This window comes from Pleuronectes platessa, chromosome 12, assembly GCF_947347685.1.
Source record: "Pleuronectes platessa chromosome 12, fPlePla1.1, whole genome shotgun sequence".
NCBI lineage: Eukaryota > Metazoa > Chordata > Actinopteri > Pleuronectiformes > Pleuronectidae > Pleuronectes > Pleuronectes platessa.
Genome location: NC_070637.1, coordinates 8,301,799 through 8,323,700, shown reverse-complemented (window position 1 = coordinate 8,323,700; position 21,902 = coordinate 8,301,799). Strand labels below are relative to the sequence as shown.

General features: G+C 41.1%; 2 protein-coding genes across 2 annotated transcripts; one reads left to right on the top strand and one right to left on the bottom strand.

Annotated features, from left to right (window-relative positions):
• Positions 1-497: 497 nt before the first annotated feature.
• On the bottom strand, positions 498-8,826 carry mocos (molybdenum cofactor sulfurase). The gene is made up of 15 exons (XM_053436817.1): positions 8,424-8,826; positions 8,247-8,336; positions 7,267-7,333; positions 6,513-7,157; positions 6,333-6,409; positions 5,980-6,179; positions 5,749-5,865; positions 5,284-5,664; positions 5,014-5,176; positions 4,809-4,896; positions 4,285-4,409; positions 2,936-3,032; positions 2,651-2,792; positions 2,450-2,554; positions 498-2,347 (listed from the first exon to the last, which is right to left on the bottom strand). The coding sequence occupies exons 1-15, from the start codon at positions 8,533-8,535 to the stop codon at positions 2,258-2,260; spliced, it is 2,499 nt and encodes an 832-aa protein (XP_053292792.1). The 5' UTR covers positions 8,536-8,826; the 3' UTR covers positions 498-2,257.
• A 2,588-nt stretch (positions 8,827-11,414) lies between these two features.
• zgc:110045 (uncharacterized protein LOC664755 homolog) lies at positions 11,415-21,902 on the top strand. Its single transcript, XM_053436815.1, has 13 exons — positions 11,415-11,564; positions 14,877-14,978; positions 15,163-15,186; positions 15,309-15,341; positions 15,447-15,563; positions 15,808-15,939; positions 16,369-16,497; positions 17,833-17,922; positions 18,560-18,601; positions 18,998-19,073; positions 20,041-20,093; positions 21,002-21,171; positions 21,518-21,902. Exons 2-13 carry the CDS (start codon positions 14,901-14,903, stop codon positions 21,855-21,857), a joined length of 1,284 nt encoding a protein of 427 aa, XP_053292790.1. The 5' UTR covers positions 11,415-11,564; positions 14,877-14,900; the 3' UTR covers positions 21,858-21,902.

The following is a 21,902-nucleotide window of genomic DNA, read 5'->3' as shown; positions in this document are numbered from 1 at the left end:
TTCACACTCGCTGCAGAAGTGTGGATGTGCAGGACAACAACAACACTAGCAAACAGTTTCTACCCACAGGCCATCAGGCCCAGGAACACACACTGCTCCTTTCCACCACTGTGACTGTCGAGCTTTAGAAAACAATAACAAACACAACAATAATGCACAATGCACTTTATGATTCCACTGCTGCTGATCTTTGTACAAAATACATGTATATATACACAAGTATGTGTGTGTATGTACTGTATACATAATATTCATTAGTAAAGTAGTCTTGTGTTTCATCATTATTTCTGTTGCAGTAGGAGGATGAGCAAAGTAAGATTTGTACAGTGTGATGCCTGGTTTTACTGTGCATATGAATCTTGATGAAAACTGGGTCAAATGCTGTGATGACAGCTGTGACTGACTTACGTTACTGTACAGACTCTGGCTTCAAATGCTCAAAATAGCAGCGTATGTAAACAGGAGAATTGGCTTCGATTCGGAATAGAGAGAGGAAGTGAAGATGTGTCACCAATGTTTATTTACGGTTTATGATTAAATCTGACACATTCTTTGTGCTGGTATGGCACTGAAAGTCACTTGACACAAAATGTATCTTACAATGCGATTAAAAAACATTCTTCAATATACAAATTACACTGTGACATTATATATGGTCATACACAGTACGTGACATACTTATACAGCCATTTTAAATATTCTTTGATCAATTAAATTATTTCACACGTAATTGTCTGTTTTTAAACAAAACAGTGCAGATTAAATAAATTGAAAGCTTCACAGTCACTGCCAGAGTGAACACACTGCTGTACAGACTGTGCACCAGTAGGAGGTAGAGATGAGTGACATACTGAAGGCAGAACCAGAGTGAATGCGTCAATGAAGGAGGGGACCAGGGTTGAAATTATGTGAATCATTTCCGCTGGCCTATGAAGTCACCAGATCTCAACCAAACTGAAATATTCTGGAATGAATTGACGGTGCCCATCGCCATCATCAAGACACTTTACATGGGCAGTTCCAAAATTTGTCATCTATCTAAATTTAATTCAACTTTTGTTTGTAAGGGCTTTAAATATTGTCACACACAAACACACACACATGCACACAAACCATCACAGTCATGACTTTAGAGAACCTTGCATTGACTTGCATTGATTGCTTGGAGATTAACCTTAATTTACCTTAACCTAAATTACTAGGCCTAACCCTAACCCTCACATGAACCTTAATCTGAATGTCTTCAACCTTAAATTGAATGATTTACAATATGGGGACTTAACGGGTCTCCATAATGTGTCTCTGACCCCTTTACTGACACAAAGTAGACCTTTGATCCCCATTTGACAAGCTTTTTGGTTTAAGACATTTTTGGTTTCATTTCGGGAAGTTTATGAAATTCAGGAATAGTCATTCATTCTCTCAGTGTGTCACTTGGATGAAATTATAGTGAAAATAAAAGATTCCCATTTTTGACCTTTTTCTTTACAGATTTAAGTCCCCAAAACACAAGTACTAAAATGGACCACCACGTACTTAAACACTCAGACGTTAATTAATTAATAAATAAATTAACCTTAATTTTAAGGTCTTGACCTTTTATGTACAGTGCCTTGAGATAATGTATATTATGATTTGTCGCTGTACAAATACAATTGAAAAACCTTGGGATACCGCGCAACCACCTCTTTCTTTAACTCCACCATAGGTGAGCAACATAGGACCAGCTTTACTACCAGACATTGACAGATAAGTACAGCACATATACACTTTATATTCGAGCATATTACTCTGAGAATAAAATTTCTGCTGGCCATCAAACCTAACCTTACTACTCTTTTCAAATTATTACATGTCCTGGTATAAAATAGTATGTCCAATTCAGCACCACTTGGGAGTACGTACCGAGCACTGGATTTCTGGTGGGGTTTTTCATTAAAGCGAGCAACATGTTTCTGAATTCTGGCAGCAGCTACAGTGGTGTTGTGTTTGGAATAAATAGCAATATAAACCTCCTAGGGTGAAAACAGTGGAAGAGCTGTCTGGGAGGTTAACATGAACTGTGATTAAAGCATCAAGCCTAACTTGTTTTTGCCCCAAATAACAGCAACATATCCAAATTGTAATTTTGTCATGCAATGATTACTTCAAATCTACTTTACCACACAGTGTATGACATGGGTTTCAGGGCGTGAGTGGTTAGGACCAAAGATATCACCAAAATAAATAAAAGAGGCTGTTGATGCAGATGGCCTCTTCACGAAGTGAGGGGATCAGGGTGTATGAGGCAGCCAACAGAGAGGGAGCCCTTGGGTAGCTGATGGGTCAGGTACACACCAAAAGTCACCTGAAAATTAACAAAATAACAGGCAGCGTAACTTTATGTACCTTCCATGCACAAACACACTGGCACAAACATAACACTGCAGAGGAAGTAAGTTTGACCGACCTTCCCTCTGCGGTAAGCAGACAGAGACATAAGCGGCTCTTTTGTTTTGGTCCCTGTTTCCTGGTCTACTCCCACCATCTGGCACCTTCCACACTGCCCTGCCACCTTCGGGTTAATCACACAGGGAGCACATTCATTTTCGAAGAATCCGCTCTTAATGCATGTGAAGATTTCAACCTTTATCTCAAAGTGTCAGCTCACCACGAATCGAGTGTTGCCAATAATCAAGTGTGACCAATTATCTTCCTCAAATGGTTCGACTCCAGTGATGACTAAATTGGCTCGGAAGCGGCTAATGACATTCTGTGTGTCAAGGAGCTGATCGCCCTCAGAATAGTCCCGACTGAGGAGAAGAGGGGATGCGGAAATTGCATGTTACATTATCACCCCGAGGAAATTATCCACTGCAATGCAAAAATGTTTGGGCGTCCGTGCATCCCGGTGTTTTTCACTGCATATTTTTAATAACACTTTCTGTGTTCAAACCTGCGGCTCATTTGTTTCTCAATGAGCTCCACACTGGCACGGTTGATCATGAGATATTGAGCTTCATTCACCAGGGAGAGGGATGTGGAGGTGGCAGCTAGAAAGGAAAGGCTTCATATTACTCCAGTGATTTATCTGACTTCAGCAAAACATTTGGATCTCTGGATTCAACCATGTGCATCCCCAAAGAGGCTGCAAATTCAGTTCTAATGTAATATAGTATGTGGAAAAAAACTGTATTTATCAATATCGATCAAACTTATATCAACATACATGAAGTAGTAATTACTATAAATTTACAGCACATTGTGATATAGCAACTGTGGTAGAGGATCAATTGATATTCATGACATCATCGTGGTAATATTCCCGGACTTGACAGCTCCTTCAGAGCCAGAAGACATTATTCAGTTTACTGGCTCATTGTAACATGAACACTAAACTACATGTATAAAACAGTGGTGCTGATCGCCTCCTCTGTATATTAAAGTCTCCGATGTACTAGAAATTCATAATGTCTGATGTTAGGTCTATACATCTATCTTTGCTGTCTGACATATCCTCCCAGCCTTGTCACATTCATCATCAGCACCTGTCATGTTCAAAATATGGTTTCTGAATATGATAAAGTGGAGATTATTTATGCTGTATTTTCCTCCCACAACTGAAGTGCCAGCGTTTAGGTCCATTTGGTCAGGTCATTGTTATTATTACCATATGGAGTTACTATCTATTTGATCTATTCTATATAACTATATTTACATTGACAGTAATATGCCAATATGAACCTGATAAAGGCAATAGTCTGCGATTCTGTCATGTAAACAGAATCTTCTGATTACCTTAACCTGAATAAGAACATCCTCTGAACAAGCAATACTCAAATCAAGACATTTAAAATACTCCAACCTTAGTGACATTAAGTCAACATGTATATGTCATAATCAAAAAATATAAGTACTATATTTGCAACTCATGTTAATATCATTATTGAAATGAGGTCTCATTTAGAATAAGGTCCATGTCAATGTAATCAGTGACACCATGTGGTGTTCAGGTGTTAAAGATGATCTTATAAAGCTACCTGGAATAGAAAGACCCTGATTGGGCCTCATTTATCAATAGAATATCCAACGTCAGCCTGAACTTCTCATCTTCTCATTAACATGCTTCAAAAGAGAGTAACTTGCAAAAGCAGAAAAAATTAAAAAATTCTAAATTCCAAGTAAGCAGCAGGAGGGAATGCAAGATCTCAGCTACACTGTGTTTCTCTTGTACAGATCAATCTGTAAAGGAAGCCCAGGAAGAAGAGCCGGACAGAACAGGTAAAATGCTTATATGTAGTGTACCTCCACTCGGGCTCTTCTTCATGTCTCGGGTGAAATAAGGACTTTGTCTTATCAGACGGCACGGCTGTCCAAGAAAGTCTGAAAGCCACGAAGCAGCCTCATCCCCACAGTCGACAGTCTCCACCCTGGGGGGAAGAGGGAGGACGATTATATTCAGCAGGCCCTGGGGGAAATAGACAGAGTTTGATGCTGCTTACTATTTGCGGCGACATCTAATCCAAGAATCACTGGATGAACACTTTTGTTTTCAGCCAGTGACTCGTCATGCAGGTATCTGTCTGAGAGCATTAATATCGTCTCTTGTTCATTGTTTGTTTTTCCATTACAAATGATAAAACAAAAAACAGGAAATTCATATGAAGCTGAGAGAGGGAAGCCTCATAATGCCATCCACTGTAGAGAGCTTGAGTCAAGATGGAGTAAGAGAAATGCATTGATATGAGTGAAAGATATGGAGCACATGATATGTGTGACAGTATATCCTGCAGCGGCTGCTTTCAGATGTTTTAACTTTGCCAACTCACCTGTCACCACAAACTTTGCTCTGGCACACCTGATGGCTTGTCTGCTTTGGAGTGTTGTTTTCCAAAGGAACAGAAATGGTGTTCATTCCTGCAGGGCAACAGCAAAACATCCTTTAACCAAGTTACACTTATTCACCTGCAGGTGAAATTTCCTTCGGCTAAATGGTGTGTTTATTTTCAGTGAGCCACGGACAGACTGTCTGACCTGAAGCCTGCAGGAGCAATTTGTTTGAAGGCATGTGGACTTGTGGGTGAATTAGGCATAAACGTGTTTCTCTCTTCTGACTCAGAAACACGCCGTTTGCGTTCACAACCATCCAGCCTCTGTCGTAGAGTAAACCCTGTGGTCCCACCGGCCAGTCGTGCACCTGCATGAAGAACAGCCCAGTCAAAACAGAGAGAGGAAAAGACATAAGGAGAGGTAGAGAAAGAAATAAAAGGAATGAAAAGAGACTGGGTGGTACTCTGCTCAGACCTCATGTGCTCCACATGATTTGATGGGATATATGTAGATGCTGGTGAGAGTATAAGCCTCCCCGTGGCTTTCTGAGTCTCTGTGTCCAAATCCCTTCAGTGATGGTTCTGTGGGCTCCTTCTCATCTCCTTTATATATTTCTCCATTAGAAATTTTGGTCGGCGGATCTTCATTTGAGCCCAGGGATGTCGCTGTGGTTGTTTTTAGCTTTTCGAGTTTCTTTTGGTCCACTGTGACCGGTTTCTCCACAAAGCACTCAGCAACAAAGTTCAGGAACTTTTGACAGTCTTCAAATGTTGACATGTAACCAAAGGACACGCGAACCGATCCGGTCGGCTGGCTGTCCACCAGGTCGATGCCGTCTCCACAGACGTGGCCGGCCTGGAAGAAAAAAAGGACAATGTTTTATTCTACCTCCTCATCCCCCTAACAGACTTTGACATTTTTCCTATTGCTTGATCTTACCTGCAGGTTTCTCCTCATCTGCTGATCGGTGATCCCGAGGAAGGACTGACAGGCCCCTGTGTTGCAGAAGCAGCCTGTGCGCACGTGAATGTTGTACAGACTGGCCATTCTGTCCACCTGAGGACAGCAGAGGAATAGTTTGGTATATGTCCACGTACTACCTATTCATACATGTGTCGTATTGAAACTGTTATGAAAATATAAATAAGTCCTATTTCCCTGGTTATTTACCTTAGAATACCCAATTATCAATCCATGAGAATCCATTAGGTTAAAGTTTAAAATTGCACCCTGTGTGCTCGGACATTCAAACTGGCCTTCGGTGTAAATCCAAGCCACCGGTTGCCCGTTGCCATGGCAAAGACTTGACAGCAGCATGTAAGTGTAGCGGGCCAAGCCAAACGTGTGCTGTTGGATGTTATGCATGCCCCCTGAAGGAAAAAAGGGTAAACGACAGGGACAGTGTTGGTGTTAACCTGAGGCAATTACTCAATATGAAGAACTTGCATATGCATTATTAGGACTTTGCTATTAAAGGAGGTTTTAGACGTTTTTCTAAGAATCAACACGGTTTGTTACAACACCTGTGATCTTGTAGAGAGCTTCAAAGCTGTGATTCAGAGCAACAATGGCCAAGAAAGAGACAGTTCCATCTTCAAATCTGTATCAGGGAGCAAGAAAACATTGCATTTCAGAGTAAGGATACAGAGCAACTGTAACCTCAGAGAATATCAAGGTTTTGGCAGGCGTGTGCAGTACTTTACCTGTCAGAAATGTTTGCTGAATGCACATAATAATCTTCTCCAGAAAGGTACGCTGCTGCTGTGCCTCCTCCAAAATAAGACTTTGTTAGTATGCCTGCTGCGTCGTTACGGACAAGCAGGGCCCCGAGACCTGTGGGGAAGCCAAACATCTTGTAGAAGGAGATGGGAATGAAGTCGGCGGGGCACTCCTGTAGGTTTAGAGGGGAACAGCCGACATGAGAGGCGGCATCGAGGAGCACAAACCAGCGGCCTCGGTGGTCGCACGCTGGGTAGAGGCGTCTTGCTTGGATACCTTTCACGTGGCTAAGGGGATACTTCCTCCCAGAGAAGTTGCTCTGTGCTGGGTAGCAGAAAAGGTGCGGTGTCTGGCAAATGTCATCTTCACCCCGAGGCTCGTCCTTTGCCCTGTCTACCACGTCCTGTGGGGAGACAGGCAGGGTAACTACCCCCCGGCCAGAAGTCAACCCTCTTATGCCAACTACAGAGGTATGGCTGTCATTGAGGAAGCAGAAGTGACTCCCTGCTTCTCTCGCAGTCTGCGGCCTCCAGGGAAAGCTCTCTGCCACTAATTTGAGTGCGGCTGTACAACCAGAAGTGAAAATCACAGAGTACTCCTCGGGGGTGGCATTGAAATGCTGCAATACCCTGTAAGAAAATTTTCTATTTTTTAACTAACTTCAACCAGTAAAGTTTAATTCAAGGGTCTCACTAGGGCCCCGTTATAAAGGCGTATTACGGCGTGAATAGACTTTACCTGTATCTGACCCTCTCTATGGTGTCATGTGTCAATCTGCTGCTGGGGTTATGGCTGTGAGGGTTCCCTGTTGAGGAGATAAACAAAACTTAGATACAAGGGTGAATCCAGGGATGGGTTCGGGAGCCAATTCTGATTGGTTCATGAAGGGCCCCTGTCCTGATACTAACAATAAATAAAAAATGTTAAAGCTTTTTTGAAGTACACAATGTGCTTGAACAAGGACAAATTTAGAAAAATATATTAAATGGTGTGTGACTTTGCAGAAAGTTAGAGAGCTAACAGTAAACAAAGAATGAGGAATGTGCACCTTATGAAGCTGTTTTCAGACATGAGCTCAGACATGCAAAATGCAAAATGCAGCAGGAGATTCTCCGCTCAGACGCATCCAAGAAACAACCCAGAAATCTCCAGAGGATTCAGTTGAGCGGATGTCAAGCCGGCGGATGCAGGAAGTAAGGGATTCATTCCGCTGTAGAGATCTCATGTTTTAGACACTGGCATCTTCCCTTATCACCAAAAGATCTCTCGACATCTTCCTCTGTCTCTTCTATGTGTATGGCATATAGACGTGTAGAAGTTAGAGAGATATTTGATTTCTTTTTTTTTTCTTCCAGTTTTGCTTCTGTGAAGTGTTTGAAACCACATCATCAGGGAGTCCTGTGGAGGATCCCCTATTGTGCTCTCACATGGACTCACTCAGACATCCTCACGACTTTATTCCAGGGGGCTGGCAACTGAAACTCCACAAAAAATTCTGGAGCCTCTATGTTGGACATTTGCATTTTCAAACACAGCCCCTCCAGAGTTCAGTGCATGTCTGAAAGCAGCTTGGATCATGAATTGTGCATGGATGTTGGACATATAAATGACCCCTATGTGAGAAGTGGGGCCCCTTTATGGCCCCCGATTTATAAAAAATCCTAGTTTTTGGAACCAGTAAATTGTGTGTTTGACATTAAAAATAACACTTCCCTCACCGTAGACATTCCTTGATAAGTCCAGGCCATAGTTCCTGAGCAGAGACTCGGGGTACAGGGTGGCTCCTGCATGATCCAGGTAGGTGGTTCCTGTTTACAGGGGGGGGGGCAGCAGCAATTACAGCGATCAGCCTGCGCTCTCCCGTTACTTCCACCATGTCTGCACACGGTCTTTACCTTTGATCCGAGCGAACTCCTGCTCGACCACGTCCTCCAGCCTCCCATCATAACCGTACTGGCCGGAGACCTGCAGGAACGTTTCAAACGAGCACAGTTGGCGGAAATCCATAGATTGCTTTCTGCTGAGGAGGAGAGCTACAGAGCAGGCAGTGGAACTGCTGAGGGTACACACATGTCAACACACACACACACACACACACAGTCTGTAAACTCATTGACAAGTTGACAGTTTACACTCTCCTGCTCTGTTCGAAGTCCAGCTCCTCTCAACCAGTCCGCTGACACACCAAGGTAACTTTAGTCACTCCCACACAGTTGACTGGACCCACAGAGCACATTATAGTGGAAACTGTGGCGTAATAAATGCTCTTCAGTCATGTGACAATCTGGTTTGTCCCGATTTCCTCCTTCCTCCATGACTAAAGCTGATTTTACTGTGACAGTTTAAACCATCAGCTGATAGTTGCACACAGTCACCACGTGTCTGCTGGTTGTGGGAACTGTTACGTCTCTCTATAATAAAGTCTCGACCTTATTTTGTAAAATACCTTGAGATCGTGTGGGTTGTGATTTGGTGCTATACAAATAAAAGTGAATTGAATTTAAATATTGGCTTTGGACATTAATATTTATGACTACTGTATATATTTCTTTTTTATATAAATATACTGTGTGTACTATCAACCTCAATCATGAAATAATTACTCAATGTAATAAGTAAAATTAAAAATTATCAGAGATTATGAATTTGAAAATGAACATTTTGCTAAATGTTTGAGAATTAATTTGATGTCTTTGTTATAACAATGTTCTATGATTTATATTTACTGAGATAAAAGATGCTTTGAAACTTACACCAAAGGGTGAGATGGGGGGAAATGTTTGATATTGCAACAGCTTTTTATTTAAAAAAACATTTACTGTAAAAATTGGACATATGCACAAACACCCAGTTTTGCTATCTTTTGAAATATGTGTGATATGCTGCATGTTATGCTGACTCATACATTATCCGTATTGGTAAAACACAAACAGTGACACACACACTATACAATATATGTATAGGGGTCCCTCAATTATTTCAAGGTATTCATTTCAAGATCCTACACTGCTTTAAGTAATTATAAAAACTTGATTCATCATCCTGGTTCTGAATGTGAAGAATGATTCTAAAGTTATTAATGACACTATACAAACGTTATAACTATCACTATAAATTAAAATATGATTCATTTCAAATCATAAAAGACCATAGCAATTATTGCAAAGGCCCAAGAGGTAAATGTAATGTGTCTTCAGATGTCTGATGACATTAAAATTAAGCACATATATGGATGAAAGAGAAACATGTATATAAGATGTGCACTTAGTAGCCATATAGTATGATAGCAAATGCAACCTACAGTCTGTTCCATCCAAGACATTTGGAATCTACTCTTCTTTTAGCAGTGGTAACTGATTACATCAACTAACTGACACACAAGACCCATGAAGGATTAAACACATATAAATAATGGTTTTTAAAATCCGATAAAAAATATTGATTAGATACATTATTCAAGTGTAATGATTACTCGACGGTAGGGCTATGCAGACCTGCTGTGTTATTAGATAATGATAAAATAATCAATCACAGTTATTCTTTAAATTCAGGTAGAACCATGACCCCATTTTGTTTAATATTTCAGATTATTCCCAATTAGAAATCTACCCCTCTTGCATTAACAGTAACTGATAACACCAACACTTCACAGTAATCCCATTACTTGTCATCCATGACTCTTTAATCTCATTCTAGCACAAGGAACATGAAGGAGTAAATTAGTCGCAAGTGATGGGCATGAAATACCTGATCATCTCATGGGCTCTGATTTGACCTGAAATAGCTGTCACACACTTGGTCAGGAGTCGTGTCCTTGACAGCTCTGAAGGCTTTGTTCTGGTTGAGTGTGTTTGCAGCTTGGACTGACAAAGCCACGCTGTTCTAAAAGTTTTATTACACTTCTGTGGACTTTTATTGACCTCTGTTCCATAACCTCAAATCCTAACCTAACACAGTCTAAACCCTGCAGAAGCCTTTAAACGTGAGGATACAAAGCAATATACTTGTAATTTAAAGGATTATTTTCATCTCTCTGTTCTCATGAAGACATTCAGTCCTTCTAATCATAGAAGTATAACTCAGAAGTTGTATTGAGGAGTGAATGTAATGTGGAGCTGCTTAGATGCCTGATAGACGGCCATGAGGCTCACAGCAGCCATCATTGTCTCTGTGCAACGCACTGAATAGTAATTAAATATGCCACTTATGCTTCACTGATTCATTTCCTTCACATTTTGAAGCTCAGCTGAATGCATTTTTTTTCTCGGTGCAGAAGGGCTGTATTGTTACCAGTATGGCCTCATTACTAGGGCAGAGGGGCTTGGTGTGGGGGAGGGCAGAGGCAGTAGGGGGGGGGGAGAAGCACCCCACCAAGACATTGTGCTTAACATCACTAAATAACCCAAACACCACATTGTCCTTCCCAGCCCTCAATTAGTCGTGTTCCTCGTACAAAGCATCGATTTCATACAGAGAGATTTCGTTTTAGAGAAAATCTGGCCCTGTGCAGCCAGGAAGCTCTCTGAAAATCGAATGAAGAACACAGCAGTCATGCAGAGTTGTTAGTCACAGAGCAACACTTGTTAACAAAGCTTCTCTTCAGTGTCTCTCGGTGTGTTTTTGATGCCTGCAAAAGGCTAGACCTCGTTTTTTTATTTGTGGTGGTGGATGTAAGTCTAGCTCGCTCTACATGCTGGACAGTGTCCAGGCGTAGAGCCTCTTTGCCCTGCCCTCAGGCCTCTTCGGCTCGTGGATCTCCGTGCGGAGGAACGCCTCTTTGGTGGCTGTGACAGGGAGAATTAAGCAAGAGATGCGGGTTCACTTGCCCTGCGTCGGGGCTTATCTTGGGCTAAGCTGAGGGACTAATAGCAAAGCCAGCCTCCGCTCCAGCCGGTCTGAGGGCACAGGGAGCCATCTGTCCACTCTGTGGATAACCAACAAAGGGGGCAAACATTGAACACAGACTACAAAGTAAAAGAGCGTTCATTTTGGAGATAGAGGAAGTAAAGAAGAGGAGCAAGTATTCTGTTTTTAAGGTCAGTGATTTACACCACTCATTCTTGTTGCATTACATGTCAGGCCTTTCACCAAACCACACGGAGAGGCTCAGAGTTCAGTTTGTGTTGGTGACCATGTTGTAGTCTACAGTAATGTTGGGTTTCGCCAGACCTGAAGTACCTTTTATTTCTGCCTCTACCTTTCAATTTCTATATATTTAAAGGATACTAAAGAACTTGAGGCTTTTTCTTAATACACTTCTCCTGACTGACATTAGGTTGAGTTAATTTGAGCTGATTCTTATTTCTGTGCTCTCTTGCAGTAATAGTGCATTTTGTTGAAATCTTAGATTGAGAGACGGTTTGAGCTGTAAATAATATCACATTAAACCAGACATGTGATGAATCTGCAGTACGGTAACCCTTGTGTTGAGGGAGGAAAGCCATGCTGTAAGGCCCTGTGCTTCTAATCTAATATGCAGAGGCTCACAAATGGTTATTAATAGAACATTCAGTCAGATATTGAATAAGCAGTTACTGCTGTGTTAGAAGAAAAGCAATTATTATGTCGATAAAGATAAATTATTTCTAACATGCTCTGTCAAATTGTGGGCATTGAAAAAAAACACATCTATTTAAGTATGTTTTTCCTCAATCACTATTGTTTCTAATAATGTTCCTTACAATAATCTTTTCATCACAATCTTCTGAATCCTTTGTGTTAGCCTCAAATTTGAGCACATTTTCAAATACATCTCCTCAAGTAATCCACTTAGACATTGTTCTTCAGTTCCCTCCAGGATTAATGGCCTGTTTTGGATTGTCTCAGAGACACATTTCTGTGTTAATGCTGCGGGTGCTGGCTTCCTTTAGATTATCCATTTCATCACGTACACTATGTGGGTGCTGTTGTGCACCAGTGTTTTGTTTGAAAGTCTTGAGTGGGTGCTGACGTGCTCGAGGTGACAGAAATGGGTCAAAAGGGTCTTAGCATTAACTAAACAAATCCCGGGCCATAGGATCAGACAGATATGTCGCTGTTTATTTGATGCATTCACTGCAACTTTATAATGATGCACGGAGCGTCCTGAGTCTTGTTAACAGGAAGACACCCCCTCCACTTATTCACAACGTGGTTTGAATTAAGTGTTTAGGCTCCGCACTGGAATGTGTGAACAATATCTTAGAGTAAACTCAGCTCACAGAGAGACATGTTTTTATTATTATCACACTGATGCTGCTACATTTCTCTTGTGTTATCGCCAGAGTAAGCATGCTAGAGTCAAACTTACTCCTTTGTTTCTTTTTAGGAGTGGAATGGCGGCAGAGAGTTCTGTATTTATTGGTTTGTGTGAGTATCTCAGCCTGAGCGTGTGGGAGGGTCAAAGGTCATGTTCAACATTTAGGGAAATAGGCTTAGTTGCTTTCAGAGTTAAAAGAGAAGATTGTTTCTGCTGCTCTCTCTGTCTATTAAAACTGAAGTTGTAACATACTAGTTTTTTGTAGGAGGATTATCTTTGGACACAGCAGGGATAGGTTTACACACCATGTTTCCAGCCTTTGTGCAAAGCTAAGTTAACAGTTGTCTATAGCCTTAACTTTACAATTCAAACAAGAGAAAGTTTTCCGTATTTTTTTTAACTCAATCTCTCGGCCAGGGAGCAGATGAGTGTATTTCGCTAATTCGTTGAACCATTGCTTTAAAATGTCGTAGGGTTAAAACCATGGATTGATTTAAACTTTGGATTAACTGCCTCACACCCACTCACCAATAGCGTGCCGCCATGTTACCTCCTCCCTTGTCTCTGCGAGTAAATCTACAGATTTTAGGTTTAGATTTTAAGTCTGACATGTGACCGGCTAATCAGTGGGCCTAATGTCAAAAAAGCAATTGTAACAGTGCATTCTCTATTTTGATTATTTAAGTATTTATATCTAGTATTTTAGTTTCGTCATTATTATTTTATTTATTTATTTTATTAGAGACAAATACAATCTGAGTCAGTTGTCTGGACATAGTGCCTCAAATACTGCACTTTGTCAATCCTGGCATGGGTAAATGTAATAAAGACATTCTCAAAACGATGATAATCTAATAAACAACATGACCTTTTTCTTTTATAGATATAGGATACATCTGTCTGTCTGTTGTGATGCCATAAACTGGCTTTGCTGCGTCACGGCATTCTTTATTTGTTCTGCAAATACAACAAATTGGATACGCGGCCACGACAGAGCCAACATTGTGTGGAGCCAGTTTGATACTAAGAGACAGTCAAACACACTCGATCCTCAGGCTCCCACTGCACAAGAGGCTTCCTTTGTATCTAATCCAATCACAGGGACTCACACAACTTGTATTTAGCCGGAACGAAAGACACCGTCTCATGTGAAGATTGCACCTAGTGATAGGCTTATCTTCAATGATCCACAACTCTTCAGAGAGCATCAGTCCCCTGATAAATTCTGTTAAAAAGGAGGGAATTTGGCTCCCTTTACAAGCGTAAAAGCCGCTGAGCAACTTCAGAGCAGTTTCCAGTTACTTTAGATTCCGCATGTTTTTTTTAAAATCACTGCATCAGACTGATTTAACAACGATGACGCAACTTTTACCAGGTTCATGAAAGATTTTACGTAGAATGTGGGAGCTCTTTCCCAGAGAAATCTGTTGAGCCCAGGACATTCACGTTTCCTGCAGCCGTTTGATCGTAAAATACACAGAAGAAGAAGAGAGCAGTTAGGAGGAGCAGTGATGATACCCACACAAGCTCAACAGACACAGGGGAGGCTGAGGGTTTATTGAAAAAATATATTTGAAATCAATCAAAATAAAGTACCATATCCACCCATCATCTATACCACTTATCCTTCGAAGATCGTGGGGGGATGGAGGGCCGGAGAAAATAACAGGTGACATTGGGCGCCAGCGTATCCCGATATACAGAGACTACAGACTGTATATAAAGATGGATGAAATGACGGATCCCAAAATGTAAAGCAAAAGCATCTCCATCCCCGCCTAGTGGCTCGTTGCAGTATAGATAATAAATTCCACCTCCTCCATGTTAGTAGATCGACCAAACTGAAAAGTTAAAGCACACGTACAGTTCATCCAAAGATGATTCCTTCAATTAGGTAGTTCTTATCACACTAATGAATGTCCAAATGTACACTTTTCCAATAAACGTTGCTTTAATTAGGTATCTGAACCCCAACTGAGCGGGTACTGTAGCACAAGTTTCATCAAAATACACTTGGATTTTATAGACTTTAATGTCTTGGGACCACCTGAAACGTTGGAGCACGGGTGACACACAACAACTGTCTCAGAAAATTTCTTTCTTCTTGCAGAGTGTTGAATTTAAAACAGAGAGGATGTCTGACAAGGAAGAGATGGCTTCAGACGGGAGTCTGAATGTTACATTGACGCTGAGGCTGCTGATGCATGGAAAGGTAATGGGCTGACGTGGGAATAGTAACAGTAATTTAGTGTGTTTTTGTAGTAAAAGCTTAATGGTCGGGTAATAGCCTGTCATTGCCGTTAAAAGGATTACATCCGATTAAATGTGAGAAGCTGTTCAGAGAAAATCCTGTGTGTTGCCACTTGTTCCACTCGTTGTTATCTTTTCATCCACAGGAAGTTGGCAGCATAATTGGCAAGGTAGATTTATTTTACAATCTCTCAATATCCATTGATTCATACTGCTTTCTTTCTCGCTTGCTTTTCTTGTTTCCGTAGCCATATAAAACTAATCAAGCCTCCTCATTTATAATTTCTCACAGAAAGGAGAAACCGTAAAGAAAATGAGAGAGGAGGTGAGAAGTCACTCTCTCATCCCTACTGAGGAAACATATATGATTTAATGGGTCCCTTAGATGAATTAGAGCTCATTGATCATAATTGTGGGTATGTATTTCCAGAGTGGTGCTCGTATCAACATATCAGAGGGCTCCTCTCCTGAGAGAATTGTCACCATCACAGGACCCACAGAGGGCATCTTCAAAGCTTTCTCCATGATCGCACAGAAGTTTGAAGAGGTGCTGCAGAACAAATACACAACAAACTCCACTGCAACTTTCTGCATGTCAGAAATAATATCATATTGTTTTACACAAGGTTTTAAGGATTTTCTTTGAAGACCTGGTGTGAAGTCTGAAACACAGTCAAGGCTCCTTTTCCTCAGTCTTGCACGAAAAATAAATAAAGGCTTGTCAAATAAATCTGACATTCTTACAGTCTATGCTCGGAAAAAAACTATATATTTTTGTAATTCTCCCTCAGGACATTACTGCAGCAATGACAAACAGCAACGTGACAAGCAAGCCACCTGTGACACTTCGCCTGGTTTTCCCAGGGAGCCAGTGTGGCTCACTGATTGGCAAAGGAGGCTCAAAGATTAAAGAGATCAGAGAGGTAGGAGTCCTTTTCCTTTCTTACTCTCCATCAGGAAGTTGTTTGTCTGCACCTAAATGGTGACAGAACCCCCCCCTCAGGGCTCCGAAACCTCAAGCATCAAACACCACAGTCAAACTTTTATTGCATATTTCTGCCTTAAAATGTGTGCAAATTTTTTTGCTTGCTGCTCATGAAAATCCCACTGATTATGCCTGTAAAGATCAGCGGAGGCTGAATACTCGTTCTGAATGGACAATATTTGTGTATGCCTCCAACAAATATTGGAGCACCCATGCGCTACTTGGCTTGCAGCTGCTCGCTGCATGTCAAAATGGATTCGGGGGTAATTTGCAGAGTGCTTGAAACAGAATCGAAATTTGGGTGATGCTAGTGCTCTTTTCAGCAGTAAATAGACTTTGTTTCTTCTGTTGTGTGGCGATGTTAAAGACCACAGGCGCCCAGGTTCAGGTGGCTGGAGACATGCTGCCGGACTCCACAGAGAGGGCTGTCACAATCTCGGGCACTCCACAGGCCATCACTCAGTGTGTAAGACACATCTGTTCTGTCATGCTGGAGGTAAGCACTGTCAGGCAGCAGATGATCTTCACATTCTGCATCTCTGTTTGGACGTCAAGTTTGTCTCATTTGTTTAGGCTGCGGTAAAAGATACTCGGGAGCACATCTAGGACATTTTCAGTCAGATCGTTGTGTTGCTTTTATCTAACCCTTTCAACTCTTATTACAAACTGCATAAAACGCTTTTTCAAGCACTGACTCTTATTCATATTAAATAATCAACTGAAATATTTTCCATTTTGTGAATAATTATTTTCTTTTCTATTCTATATATATAACTATATTTTTTCTACTCTGTCACGTTCCATTGTTGTATTCTAAGTGTTTATTCCTTTTAGGCAATTCATTGTTAGGAAAAGTGCTTTATATAAATAAATTATCAATATATTTATTGATTCAACTAAAACAGTTATGTATTACTTAAAGGTTCCATGCGTAGGATTTAGTGATATCTAGTGGTGAAGTTGTATGTTGCAGCTGAATACGCCTCACCTCTCCCTTCCCTTCCAAACATGAGAGAGAACATGTCATAGCCTTTAGTTATCAAAAAAACTCAAACATAATTCTGAAAATGTAGATGATTACACACCCGTGAAAATATCACTAGGACTATTTTATATTCAATTTCTGCCAGTAGTTCCCTTTCAATTAATATTACACACTGGACCTTTAACATACTGTTAAAAGTTATCATCCATAACTCAGAGTAATTTAAGTTCAACTTCTCTGTTTCATGCACTTTCTATTGCATCAACGAATGCGTTACAACAGAACAAAAACATCCATCTTTATAGCATTATTAGTTTGTAAAACCATTTGGTTCCATTTTCTATATATTTTCCTGTCTAACACAAAGATGTTGATGTATTATTTTAGAAAAAAAATCTGATTTATGATTTATGATGTTGAGTTAGTATGGCTTGGAAGAGGTGGCTTGTTGACCTCTCCTCATACTCCCAGTCAGCATGGAGATACTTGCTAGACACGTCATGATGACATTTTTCAGCATAGTGTTATCACTTTTTATAGTGATTTATGTAAGCCTAAAAATATAGGTAAAATGGATTGCATTGTTAATCTTAGAAAAATAATTTAGATTTATGATCAGACTTGACTTGACAACTTTGAAACGTCAGGATAAACGGTCTATTTAAAGTTGTATCATAGGTCTCTTTAGCTCAAGGTCTTAAGTCACGTCCAAGCAATGAGTGGGGTATGAAGAGATTAACCGAGTGATATAAAAAGGATATAAAATGCCTCAGTGCCATTCTTTTCTCAGCTGTAGCAGTGAATAATTTTCTCTCTCCTTTTCTGTTGGCATGACTGCGTCTCTAGTCTCCACCAAAAGGAGCCACTATTCCCTACCGTCCTAAGGCCATGCCTGCAGGTGCTCATGCAGTATTAGCACCGCAGCACCATGCACAAGTAAGTACCCATTTGCAGGCTATTTAGCTCTGATATTAGCCTCTTTGTGAAAAACCTTAGCAAACAGGCCCCTTATTATGTGGGATCTCAGAGCCACACTGATAGAGAATGTTTTTACCAAGTGAAGGTCACATCTATGTAGTTATTCAACTATAAGCCCTTCATATTGTAATGCTGCAAGCAGAAAGATGCAGAAATGATCTTCTTTGAAAAGTATTTGGTGGAGCTGAATAACATCCATTTACATTAATAATTCCCCTGCCGTGGCAAATCTGAACAATGCCGTGACTAAAGAACGTTTTCTAAGAGCTCGCTAGCCACTGTCCTGAATTTGGCACAGTCTCTTCTGACCTATCAAACATTTGTTTATATTATTGGATTTCTGGCCATGGTCAAAAGAGGGTGGTGGCGGGGGGGACAGCAGATCACATTTAGATGAAATTCCATCAAATCTATACACATTAGAGCTATGGAAAAGAGGTCAGGAATGGATTTTCAGAAACCACTGTACTGAGCACGTTTTTCGTGCTCTATGACAAATTCCCATTTGGAGTGACATGTTGAAACCCGTCTGTACCTCTCAGTCACATAACCATGTTTTTACGTGTTTCATAACATTTCTTTTTATTCCTTCCAGGCCTTTGCAATTCCAGGGCAGTATGCTTTTGCACATCAAGATGTAAGTATGCTTGTTTGGGTGACTGACATGTGCCGTAATGACCTACTCTTGCCCACTCCTTCCAAGCCACCACTACGCCCTCTGTGTGCCCTACTCTGCGAAGATGAAACTTCAGTAACCCTGAACTCTTGACATTACTAACTCTAACACACGGTAGCAGCATGCACGGATTGAAATTAAATGGAAGATCTTAAAGAATTCATGATCAGTTTTAGCATTGTAGCCAGCATTTTCAGATGACTGCCTAGATAAGCCAGCATGCTCTCTGAAGGAAAATTAAACTCTTCGTACTGACACCGTCTGTGATGTTTGTGAACTTCAGATTGTTGTAGTTGTCAGCTCCTCTGAAATAATCCAGTTTGATTGGTTAGCTCTAACTTCCTTCCTACCCTGCAGTTGACCAAGCTTCACCAGTTGGCTATGCAGCATATCCCCCTCCCTTCCCTTGGGCAGAGCCACCCTACCTTCCCTGGTACGTACCCACGGCTCCCCAGGGAAGTCCATCTATCCCTCTGTCTTCACTCCTCTACGAATCACACCATTAAAACAACCCTGTCACCTCAGAGAGGATCAAGGATGTCTCCATTCCTTCAGAGTTTACAGACTTTCTCACAGGTTCTTTTTGTAGAAAGCGACTTTAGAGAGATTCCTATATGTAAAAAAAAAAAGCATTGGTAATTTGCCTCTGGTTGTACCAGAGGATAGAATAAAAGATGGAAGGATAGTAAACAGAATTGTAAGTTTTAAGGTAATGCCAAAAATGTAGTTGGTTGACAACAATCTTTAAAGTCAGTCCTTGAAATATGTATAACACAAAAGAGTATGTGACAGACTCAAGCAGACAAAACAATGTAAAGGTTAGAATACAAAAGAAAAAAAGAGCGTTCTCTGAGAGTGAAATGTGAAAAATGGTAGGAAATATTTACACTAGAGTTAATATTTAATCATTTCTCACTATCTCTCATATCCTCCCAAACTTTCTGCTCCACTTGCCCAGTCTCCCTGTCCGAAAAAAAAAATCAAGTCCTAATCTCTTGACCCATCCTTCACCTCTGCAACATTTCTCCCCTAAATCTAACATTGTCTTGGCCAAACCATCCCTGACCTGTACCATCCCATGTACTCATATATTTTGCCACAACTAACTGCGAACAAAACAGTATGACTACTTTGGCAGCACTGGTTTGAAGAACACATGCTCACTTTTAATGTTTAACTAGTTTATTTTATTGTAGTCTTGCGAAAATGTGTTTATAGAATGTGTGTTGAATATGTACGTGTCTAACTAGAAAAAACATTGTGCCATATGCCATTGGAATGTTCCTAATTTAGCAGACTGAACTGTGATAGCCTAGATAAAGTAGGCCAACTTGTCATGCCATGAAAGTGGAAGCCATTAGTGCCATGCTGTTGTTAGCATTCCTTGTCCTACTTTGCAGGTTTGGATGCATCTGCCCACACAAGTTCACAAGAGCTGGCAATACCTAATGATGTAAGTGCCACCTTGTTTGTTTTCTTGCAGCACTAAAACTCACACTGGTAATCCTCATGCTACTGTCATCAACACTTCCACGCAGGAAGGCTAATGAGCAATGTCTGGACACTAGGGTTTCACCTCCTGTAAAGGGGCACAGCGTATTGCATCCTCTGTCTCTCAGATAAATTGATACATAAATCCATTGCCATATTGTTGTTGTGCTAATATTATCAGCTATCTTGAAAATACATATATCAATACATCAATATATCAGTGTTTCTAAGGATTTATAGTAACACACATCTGAGATAATTGTGCTTTATATTTCTGTAGAATTAAAGTAAATAAAATTGGAAAATAGAGAGGGACGATGCTTCTCCACTTCTCCCTATTATCCTGAAATAAGGCTAAGATCATGAATCAGTCTGAGCTGTCAATCATTGACATAGAGGAGGTGGAGTTTATGACCTATACTGCAGCCAGCCACCAGGTCAAAATGCTTTGTTGTCCATATTTATACACAGTCTAAGGTACAGATATGAGTGATATAAATCTTTTAATTTAGTTGTGAGCAGGAAAGCAAATGGGTCTCAATATAATATCACCCAAAATATCTGAGTGTTCCTTCAAATTAATAGAGTTGAATGGCTAGGGATCCAGTGATGACATTCTGAATATCATTACATTCCTTTTAATCTTACAATTATAGAAAGCTGTTTTAGTAATATTATTATACCGCCTCATGAAGATGTTTGTGCTTTCACAATTCCAAAGCTAGAAATGTTTTTTTCCTCTGTTGAAATCTACCTGGATCTGTTTTTGCTGCTGTCACCACAGTGGTTACTTCCAAATGCTGCCTTGAAATCCAATCCCTGCAAAAAACGGAAACCTGAGCTGTTTTGTTACATTTCCTCCCCTTCTAGTTTATTGGCTGCATAATTGGAAGACAAGGCAGCAAGATCAATGAGATTCGCCAGGTCTCTGGAGCTCACATCAAAATTGCCAGCGCCACTGATGGCTCACCCATGCGCCAAGTCACGATCACCGGCTCGCTGGCCAGCATCAGCGTGGCCCAGTACCTCATCAACGCCAGGTAAGACATTACGCAGGTTGGCCACGTCCAGCAGGGCTTCACATCACAGTCCGATGATAAGACAGCCAAACACAATGCTATTGTATGAGGGCAGAGTTATTGTGCTCAGGGTGAGGCTGGATTTGTTCCAGCTCACTGCTCCGCTCTCTTCACTGCATTAAATTCCTTATTGTCTCTGCTTTTTAACACTTCCCTTCTTTGATTCTTGTGTTTTTTCCTCTCTCTCACCTCCCCTCTCCTTTGTCTCACCCATCCTCCCCCTGTTTATTTTTCACTCCCTTTTCTAAACCCCTCGCCATCTCGCCCCTCCCTCCCCCGTCCCTCCTCCCAATCACACAACCTGCAGCTTAGAGATGGCTAAATACACCATGCAGGCCGCTTCCGCAGCGTCTTCAGTTGACCTCAACATGGGCTTTGCTCAGTCCGCTCCTTCCGCCTCCGCTGCTGCTACCTCTATGGCCGTCCTGGCGGCCACAACCCAAGCCCCAACCACCATTAACGTCCACTCTCCTTCCACCTTATCAGCCATGCAAAACCAACACTACGCCGTACCCGTTTCCAGCCTTCTCGGCATGCTGCACCCAGCAGCTGCTTCTAGCTTAGCACAGGGTTTATCCCCCTTCACCGCAAAAATGCAGACCCCCGGTGTCAAAAAATCTGACCGCCAGAAGTTTGCTCCCTATTGATGTCTGCTTTTTAAGTCCAGTCAGTTTTAGCAGGCTGGAAAGACA

Coding starts and splice junctions, on each gene's coding strand:
- mocos (XM_053436817.1), bottom strand. CDS start 8,535: ATGGATTTCCGCCAACTGTGCTCGTTTGAAACGTTCCTGCAGGTCTCC. Junction 6,180..6,332: donor AGCTCTCTACAAGATCACAG/GTGTTGTAACAA, acceptor TTTTTCCTTCAG/GGGGCATGCATAACATCCAA. Junction 5,665..5,748: donor AGATGAGGAGAAACCTGCAG/GTAAGATCAAGC, acceptor TTTTTCTTCCAG/GCCGGCCACGTCTGTGGAGA.
- zgc:110045 (XM_053436815.1), top strand. CDS start 14,901: ATGTCTGACAAGGAAGAGATGGCTTCAGACGGGAGTCTGAATGTTACA. Junction 16,498..17,832: donor TCTGTTCTGTCATGCTGGAG/GTAAGCACTGTC, acceptor CTGCGTCTCTAG/TCTCCACCAAAAGGAGCCAC. Junction 19,074..20,040: donor GAGCCACCCTACCTTCCCTG/GTACGTACCCAC, acceptor CCTACTTTGCAG/GTTTGGATGCATCTGCCCAC.